At 34.8% G+C, this 8,879-nt stretch overlaps 2 protein-coding genes across 3 annotated transcripts; both read right to left on the bottom strand.

Moving 5' to 3' along the window:
• Nucleotides 1–205: 205 nt before the first annotated feature.
• On the bottom strand, nucleotides 206–2,630 carry LOC113701237 (fibrillin-5, chloroplastic-like). Of its 2 annotated transcripts, XM_027221790.2 has the most exons (7): nucleotides 2,206–2,625; nucleotides 1,981–2,096; nucleotides 1,756–1,878; nucleotides 1,105–1,203; nucleotides 768–812; nucleotides 559–632; nucleotides 206–435 (listed from the first exon to the last, which is right to left on the bottom strand). In XM_027221790.2, exons 1-7 carry the CDS (start codon nucleotides 2,471–2,473, stop codon nucleotides 366–368), a joined length of 795 nt encoding a protein of 264 aa, XP_027077591.2. In that variant the 5' UTR covers nucleotides 2,474–2,625; the 3' UTR covers nucleotides 206–365. The 2 variants fall into 2 exon arrangements, with proteins under 2 accessions (XP_027077591.2, XP_027077590.2); XM_027221789.2 differs by having other exon boundaries at nucleotides 206–632; nucleotides 2,206–2,630.
• A 978-nt stretch (nucleotides 2,631–3,608) lies between these two features.
• Nucleotides 3,609–6,577, bottom strand: LOC113702424 (protein BOLA2). The gene is made up of 3 exons (XM_027223636.2): nucleotides 6,240–6,577; nucleotides 4,172–4,194; nucleotides 3,609–4,091 (listed from the first exon to the last, which is right to left on the bottom strand). The coding sequence occupies exons 1-3, from the start codon at nucleotides 6,300–6,302 to the stop codon at nucleotides 3,896–3,898; spliced, it is 282 nt and encodes a 93-aa protein (XP_027079437.1). The 5' UTR covers nucleotides 6,303–6,577; the 3' UTR covers nucleotides 3,609–3,895.
• Between the last annotated feature and the right edge of the window lie 2,302 nt (nucleotides 6,578–8,879).

Raw genomic sequence — 8,879 nt, 5'->3', positions numbered from 1 at the left:
GTTTTTCTGTTGTTCTAAAGGAATTGTTATCTATGCCTTTTTTAGGCAAAAACAACACAAGGATCTGAAAGCATCTCCATGACTTTGATCCTTTAGCTTTAAAAAGTTTTCAGGTGATTTGATTGAAATTTGTCGCAGTAGACATCTGTTTATATCTTGCCACAGATTGTGACAACAGGGTTGACGGATGGTGAGAAAAGGTAGCTGTTTAAATCAATCCTTTCTGCTAAAGCTACAATACTTTTTAATCATTTGTAACTGCTTTGATATTTTAACAGTAAAATCACTCCATTCTGTGGGAAAAAAAATATAAATTGGTTACATGGAGGTTAATCCAAGAATTCTTGATACTTAGACTGCCCTTTTCATGATCTCTCTAATACAAAGATATTGCCCTTGTCATCCCTTCCTATTCTTAAATTATCATCTACATATCTAGTAAAACAGTCAAGGATGAAGCATTTTAGCATATGGTTTTTCCTCATTTGCAAAATATTACAGAACCCAAAAAAGAAATATTTTGTCTTTATTTCTATTGAATCCAATATGAAAGGATACGTTATATTCAACCAGCCTTCTGGGTTGAAAATGCTGAGAAGAAGATCGTAGTTTTTCTCAAATAGATTCATCAGCTGTTGCATGGAAAATAAGCCACTGATAAGTCATCCATTGTAAGTACAGTTTCGGGTTGAAAGGCAGATTCAAGTAACAGCATTTCTTTACTGCTCGGTCTTTTGAATTTAATGGTGGACTAGAACTACATTTACCTGTTCAGGAGTGATTGTAGAATTTTCATACCGTATATCAACCCTCTGTGAGCAAAACATAATAAATGTGGTTAGCATCTTTAATGCAAAGTTCCTGATTGAAGGCCTGCAATTCACTATGGAAAAGGATTTTATTTTATTTTATTTATTTTTGGGAAATAAAAGCAAGTCCAAAAATGATTTATAAACAACAATCACAAGAGCTAATTACTTGAATTCATGGAGAACTGGTTTGCATTTTGTCAGTAAACGAAATTTCAAGATCTAAAATGAGGCTTCAAGAAAATGAACGTTTCAGCAGTACAAAGCAGCCAGAAGAGCAGAACGAAAGCTTAACTGATTTAGAAGCAATCTTGAAAGTTGCTTCAACTTTTAGCTGCCCCCGGAACAAATTGAGACCTTTAGCGCTGAACTCAATCACATTGACTGCTTTCCCCTCCATTTGCAACCAGAAGATGAAAGAGTTTAATAAGATTCTAAAGTGAGAGAATAAGCCCGACTGCCTGAGCAATACTGAACAGTATTGGAGGCTAAAAGATGAATTGTACTTGTTTCTGGTCTATATAATTTTATGGAAGATGAGTGAAAATTTGATACAAGCCCAGAACTGGATAATTCTATTGATGGACAATCTACGAACATGATTTCCTCATCGCACTATTTCTGGCTCAAAGACCAGCAGTACAAGTTCAAAGGCCAAAGATATTATGGGTCTGACAAAAGCTTATTTGGTTTATCGTATTGGTTTCTGAGCGCTTGCATAAACATACGGGCGATGCATGTTGACAGCCTTACCTTTAAGAAATAAACTAATGAACCACCAAAAACAGGAATAGATGAACAAAACATTACCTAGCGATTAAGGCAACCCCTCAACAAGTTGGATTATCTTGCATTTGATCAAGGTATTCCTCTTCTCGTAGTTCAATTAATTGATATAGTTTAAAAATGAAAAAAAAGTTCTTACTGATAAATAATGTAGATATACCTCAACTGTATCAATGTCCTGGAAGAAATCTCCCAAGCTAATGAAGTCTCTCAATCCTAGTTTGGTTCTTTTTGACCCCAGGATGGTGATGGTGCTGTAAACAAGCTTCCAAGTTCCTCCCATCTTCCAAACGATGACAATATCACCAACTTAAGATTCTTGAATACAAAGTTAGACCAGCAACAAGTGCGATTCCTACATGATTCCAACTAGTACAGACCTCACCTTCTCTATATTCATAGTTGGTTCTGGACTTGGATTTTGAGACTCCAGCAGCTCTATCAGTCTTGTAATCTCGGCTTTCTTTTCCGATGAAACTCCGAAAATCCCTCTGTTGATGCCTTGAGTGACATACATTCATTTCAGAAGGTAGGCAACGCAGCGAAGAAAACAATCGACAACTAAGGGATTTCAAGATTCAACTAGAAGTCTCAAAACAGGAGAGCATACCTTGTAGTGCATCATAAAGGGATTGTTTAGTTTGCTGAATTGTCTGCTTCTCATCCTGAACTTCAACTCCAAAACTTTTTTCAGTAGCTTTGGTTGAAACAATGGTTCTTAGTCCAAAGGGATATTCACTAAATCTACTGCAGTTTTTGTGACTTGAGTGAGTGGCTGAGAGAGCTTTGTGAGCTCTCATTATCTTTACGGCACTGCTTGCTATTGGATGAAACAAATTTGGAGCAGATTTTGGAGGGTGGATAAGCTTTGTGGCCATTGCTCCAAATCAGTTTGAATCTTCGTTTTAGCTTCCCGAACCTTTTGAGACACTGGATGGTTTGAGGAAGTAGAACCTTTGGCAGGAGAGTTTTATCTTGCACGGTGTGCCACCGTCCCAACTCTGACTTTTCTATCCATCTGCTCAAAATTTGAGGACTATTACTTTCAGATTGTACCATTAGAAAATTCTGACCCTTATTTTGATGGACAAGTTTTCACGGGCTTTGAAGGCTTTTGTACAACATGTACTTGGGTAGTTGGATTTCATGCACGCCACAGCCCACACCAATGTACCTCTTGATCAGGCTGATTTTCATACCTCTGCATTTGAGGTTGCGTTCTTAAGGAAAAGAAATTTCGAAACTCAAATGGACCTTTGGCTGATTATACTATGACTTTTAAGGTGGCGAATTTGAGCATTGATAATTTTTTTGAACTTCTGACTCTTAATTGATGAAAGGGTAAATTTTATATAAACTGATAGTGTATACACTCTCATCGTTAAATTCATGACTCATGTGTAAAAATTAAATTTCAAATTTAAATTTTGTATAATTGTCATTCATTTAAAACTAACAGTGTATAGCATAAGATTACTCCTGTTAGTATAGAAAAGATTAACCCTAATTGAAAATGCTACACAAGTTGCAATTGCTAATTTGCTGTTAGACTTCATAATCTGACTATTGGCAATATTCTACTTTACACCTACTTCTACTCCTACTTTAGTCTATTCTAAGAGAGGGTCCAACTGGACATATAGGGAGACCGACGGGAACTGAAGCATCATCGAACCAGACAGGTGCACTACACACCCGTCTGAATTTTTTTTTTTTTGGAGAGCCACGTAATGTAACAATTGGCCCACCAAGCAAATTTTACTTTTGATCAGGCAAGTTTTACCCTGCATTTGAAGTTGTGTTCTCAAGGAAAAGAAATTTCGAAACTCATAGGGCTTTGACCGATTATATTATGACTTTTAAGGTGCCAAATTTGAGAATTGATATTTTTTTAACGTCTGACTCTGAATTGAAAGTGCTACACAAGTTGCAACTGCTAATTTGCTGTTAGACTCCATAATCTGAAAAGGAGGAAATCCAGACCATCAATTAATGCAAGCCAAAAGATCATCATCACCTGTCAAATGTCATTGAATTTATTCAAGTCTTCGTCATAACTCAAAGACCAGACTGTTAAATTTATGCACTAAGCCAAGTTTATTCCGATCAAACGAAGCTTTATCGCTGCTAGAGGATTTACTACCAAAATGACAAACGGTATTCAAGATTTAAATTGAGGAGCATCATGCTAAGATTTGTAGGAAGGATCTAAAGGTGCAGTCTTTTTCACGAAAGAAGCTGTAGTGTAACACACGAGACATCAGGTTTTTCTAGCTGGCAAATGCCGTCAGAAGCAAACTTCAAACTGCTGCTTGAGATTTTTCAGATTCTTGCTGCTGTTCCCACTGATTTGGAGTGAGAGCTTTTGTTATAGAGAGAGCATGAATATCTTTCAACTCCTCAGACAATGCAGCATTCACCATTCTGTGCCTCTCGAGTAGCCTTTTCCCTTCAAATTGTTCAGACACAATCTCAACGGTAAACTTCGCACCACATCTGATGAATAAACAATTTTGTCACTGAATAACTAATTCATAAACATATCTCATGAAATTTTTCAAAAGAAAGAAACTTACCCACCAGAGACATCAACTACTTCCTGAAATTAAATTGTCAGACAAATTAAGTTAGAGAAACAATATAATTCACATCTAGGCAAAGAAGAAAGGTGGAAAAAAGGACAAACAAAGCTACTAAATGAAGTTTTTAACTAGACAATGGGAGAGAATCATGCTTTGTGCGCTTGAACACGGCAACTCTTACCAACTTAGCCCTTTTATTAGGAAATGCATGGGAAATTGTGTTTGTAGTGAAGAAGCCTAGCCAAGAATAAATATTTATTTCAGCAGACATGCACTATTACTCATGATGGCCATTCCATGGTTAAGGTGATAAAAATGGTCAAAATAAGCAAAACCTTAACTGCTGGAGTGGCTTAAAACTGGACTCCCACAATTTAAAACCATAAAGATCAGGATAAACACAGAACTGTAGCAACCAAGAAAAAAAAAGTAAGAGCTAATTGTGACCTATTTAAGTAACAAATCTGAAAGTTCCAGTAGGCAGCATGAAAATGGTGGTCCAAAGTATAAGTCAAATACCCCTAAATATCAGAATTTGGGCATCAAGGAGCACATATATGCAGTAAAGCGTGACTTGGGAATTGGAAATGAAATTCATAAAAGTCTTGTAGCTTTTTATTGAAAATTTCTTTATCACCTTTCTTAAAATATATGACCAGAAAATTTAACATCTTTCAAGGGCTACTGGCATTTTGGCTGCATCCCATTTACTTGGCACTCATGTGAGAGTGAGGGAGACATCAAATAACTACATCATAAAGAAAGCCTCAAAATCCCATGCTTTGCAATGAATTCAGCTTCAGATGCTAATGACAAGAAATAGCCTGGTTCAGAATGGAGCTATACACTACAAAGGGTTATCAAATATCATGCGTCGAAGTTATATAACTTCAGGATCTTTTCTAGTTATTTTCTTTGTCTAATTCTGTATTAGTCAAATCCTATTCAAGTGAACCTGATTATCCAAACTTCATTCATCCATCCCCTCAATAGAACAGTTAAAATTCAAGTGCTTCATCCACACCTCAACCATATGTCTCCCATTGGAGTCAAAGACAAGTTCTAAGAACCACATATTTTCCCCTCATCAGTTTTATCTAAGAAGAAGGGGACAAAGATGATAGAGCAGCATTAGATAGTGCAGTGATGAGTTGGAGAAGTTTCGTCTTTCTATTGTTGTTTATACACATTTTCTTCCCAGTCAAGTTAATCTTTTTGGTTTTACAAGCTTTTGTTGTGCTAAAAAGGACTTAGCTAGATCACAATTCAAAATCCACAAATCCACTGCACTGCAACTGGTGACCAATTCACATGCATTCAGGTTTTTCAGTCAACCAAATCCATTTATGATGAATGGATAAAAACTGAGAATGTCACCCTAATCCCCACATCACTGGTCCTAAAGCACTAATGTGCTGAACAAAATACCTTTTCAGAAAGTTCTTCAGAAACAATTGCCAAGCTATGATTTGAGAGTTTTTCACAACATATGAAAGACCGGCTCCTTACACATTTACCACTATATCCAAGCAAAATGAACCTCGTATTAAACACGATAAGAAACGTATGCAAGAACAGAGCTACATCCTTCTGTAATTGATTGCAAAAAGTTAGTGGAATAGTTCGATAATCAGCACCACCTATCCTTTAACAATCATATTAAATTGCATCCTAATTTCTCATACCACGAATCAAACTCGATTAAACCAAAGAGAAAATTGCACAAATCAACATGCCCTTTTAATCAAACTAAAAACTCATTTAAAAATCAGCCCAAAGACCAACCAGTTCCAAATCTCTCTCCGCTTTTCAAGATTAAAGCATCAAAACTAAAAACCCTTTTGGATGCTTGCCTGAAATACTCTATTAACATTCTATCAAAAAGCCAAAAAACCCCCATTTAAGCAATAACCATTTACAACAAAAAAAAATTACACTACGCCATGATGAAATTTAATACATGTTAACTAAAAAAAGATTGAAACTTGGACAGGCATATAAACAGATGCATGCAAATACAGTATAGCATAAATAAAATAGAGATATAAACGGAGAGGCTTACAAGATGAGAAGGGCTGAGTTTGGATTTGAGGGAAGATTCAACCTGCTCTTTCGTGACCCCCATCTTCGTCTTCTCTGTCAATAATAAGCTTTAGCTTAATATTTGCTACACTGCCTACTTTTTCTTTCTTTTTTTAAGGGTTTATAGGGCTAACCGGCTAAGGGCCTAAGGCAGGGGAAGAAATCCAAAAGATGGAAAACATAGAAAACGTAAAGAATATAGAAAGAATCAAAAAGAAACGAGTGGAGCATAAATTTTACTGGTTTCCCTGCTAGATGCGCCCTTCATCGAATATAGCTTCACTTTCCTTTTCCCTTTATTTTATACTCACTTTCTTTCTTTCAGAAAGGCAGGTAGTCTATCATTTTACTATTATATCCATATTTAATGCGCATCTTTATTGGTACTAGGCATTCGACCCCGCGGCTGTCGCGGGGTGCCCATATTATGGTGTTATTGAGTGATGAATAATGTAAAATAAAGTAGAAGAAATTAGAAATAGAGGGTTATTGTTTTGTTGAATATTATAATAGTGATTGTAGAATAAGCAAATATGAGATAGTATACACAGTGAGCATGAGCAAAATACACAAAAATGGAAAAAAGTAAGGAGATTTTTTAAATTTGCTAATAGTTTATGGAGTCAAACGTAAGAAAATTCGGAGTTAATGCAGACTAAAAAGCTGCAACAAAGAAAAATGATTCTGTGCGAAGTAGTAAGTTTTTTGGCAAAAATCATGGGAACAAAACAGATATTCTTAGGTAATTAATAGGGAGGAGAAAATGATAGAAACATAACTTCAATCACAAGGAAAGAAAATAAGTAACTGCAGATTGATTAAGAGTAAACGAGGAAAAGGTCAATGAAGAAATGCAGTAAAGAAAAACAAGGACATACCTGACTGAAGCCGGCGCGAAGCTGAGAATTTGAAACAGGGATAAGGAAAAGCCAATAGAAAATAAAGAGCTAACAGAAAGGCGCAAGAGAAAAGAGAAACATCTCTAAAGCATTATAATAGTTGGTAGTCCGTAGATAAAGAAAACCAAACCAAAGAAACTGACGGTGAAAAGGTTAATGTAGATAGAACGCATAGCCGTGCATCTAACGTGCTAGGTCTGATTGGGGCGTCGGGCCGGGCCGGAGTGGGATTAGTCGGGCCGCCTTTACGGAATTGACCCGGACACCCACTTCGTCGACAAAAAAAAAAAAAAAAAAAGATAGAACGCATAGTCTTCAACTATACAAAGAGTTTGTGGTTTGGTAGAAGGAAGCACGTGCATGCATTAAATATGACTAATGATTGCAAGTCCACTATGACAGTGTAATCTGTGAAAGAACCGAACGAAACAAGCATATCTCTATCTTTAAGTGCATGACATGAACTGTAACTACAGATGTAACTTCTAATCTGTAACCACGTAAGATAAATTTTGCGCCACGTAACCTTTAATCACCAGGGAACAACCACGTAAAATTTGATAGCATGCGGTGGCATCGTAGAATAATTGCTATATATTTTGCTAAAAATATCTTAAAACGCAAAAGCTTTAAATTAATAATTGAGTAGTTAATATTAAAATGCAAAAGCTTTAAATTAATAATATTAGATACACAAAAAATTTGTCTCGATATATTTTTTTTCAGAAAAATCAATATTTTTTTTAACATATATATTTTGCTGAACATGCACATATATAAAAAGGCACACAACTAATTATCACTTTGTCCTAAACACATTTATGTTATGCTATTCAAACTTAAAACGCAAGAGCTTTAATTTGGTAATTGAGTAGTTAACAAATATTATCGAAGTAACATTTTTGAAGTAGAGGGAAATTATCCGATATTTTTAAAAACAATTGATTGTATTAATGGAACCTAATACAAAACGGGACAATTGATTTATATTTATTAGATATGCACATATTGGAATAAGATGAGAGAATAAGATGAGAAAATAGAATATGAGCACAACAGCAAAAGGAGACAATTAACTTGTAACTGGAGCTTGACGGCAAGCTTTAAATTAACAATTGAGTAGTTAATATTAAAACACAACAGCTTTAAATTAATAATATTAGATACACACAGAATTTGTGTCCATATATATATTTTGCCGAACATGCACATACAAATATTATCAATCTTAAACGCAAAAGCTTTAATTAGCTTTAATTTAATAATTGAGCAGTTAACATATATTATCGATGTAACTACTCAATCTTAAAACGCAAAAGCTTTAATTTAATAATTGAGTATTTTAGTGTAATATTTTTTGAATTTTACTTACAAACATTTATGTTTTTAACATAAATTAAATGATTCAAAGTAAAATGTCCATAAATAGCTAGTACTTTGTTCATGTAATGGAGAAAACCAATAAAGAGCCGATATGCTATGGGCAATTTCTTTTTTTACTTTTACATATTTAATTTATGTTAAATACAAAACCTATGAGTTTCCCTTTCGTAAAAATATTAGTGTAACACTTTTCCAATTTTAGTTACAAACATTTATGTATTTTACACAAATTAAATAATTTAGAGTAAAATGCCCATAAATAACTAATATTTTGTTCATGTAATGCAAAAAACCCATAAAAAGCTAGTATGTTATAGGCAATATCTTTTTTACTTTCA

This window comes from Coffea arabica, chromosome 7e (genome assembly GCF_036785885.1).
Source record: "Coffea arabica cultivar ET-39 chromosome 7e, Coffea Arabica ET-39 HiFi, whole genome shotgun sequence".
NCBI classification, from domain to species: Eukaryota; Viridiplantae; Streptophyta; class Magnoliopsida; order Gentianales; family Rubiaceae; genus Coffea; species Coffea arabica.
This window is presented reverse-complemented; position numbering and strand designations above follow the sequence as displayed.

Excerpts from the sequence above, each read along its gene's own strand:
- LOC113701237 (XM_027221789.2), bottom strand. The coding sequence starts at position 2,473 with ATGGCCACAAAGCTTATCCACCCTCCAAAATCTGCTCCAAATTTGTTT. Across the intron at positions 1,204-1,755 it reads AGGACATTGATACAGTTGAG|GGGAAAGCAGTCAATGTGAT; the intron begins GTATATCTACAT and ends TTGCAAATGGAG. Across the intron at positions 633-767 it reads CTACAATCACTCCTGAACAG|CTGATGAATCTATTTGAGAA; the intron begins GTAAATGTAGTT and ends TCCATGCAACAG.
- LOC113702424 (XM_027223636.2), bottom strand. The coding sequence starts at position 6,302 with ATGGGGGTCACGAAAGAGCAGGTTGAATCTTCCCTCAAATCCAAACTC. Across the intron at positions 4,195-6,239 it reads AACTCAGCCCTTCTCATCTT|GAAGTAGTTGATGTCTCTGG; the intron begins GTAAGCCTCTCC and ends ATTTAATTTCAG. Across the intron at positions 4,092-4,171 it reads GTAGTTGATGTCTCTGGTGG|ATGTGGTGCGAAGTTTACCG; the intron begins GTAAGTTTCTTT and ends TTTATTCATCAG.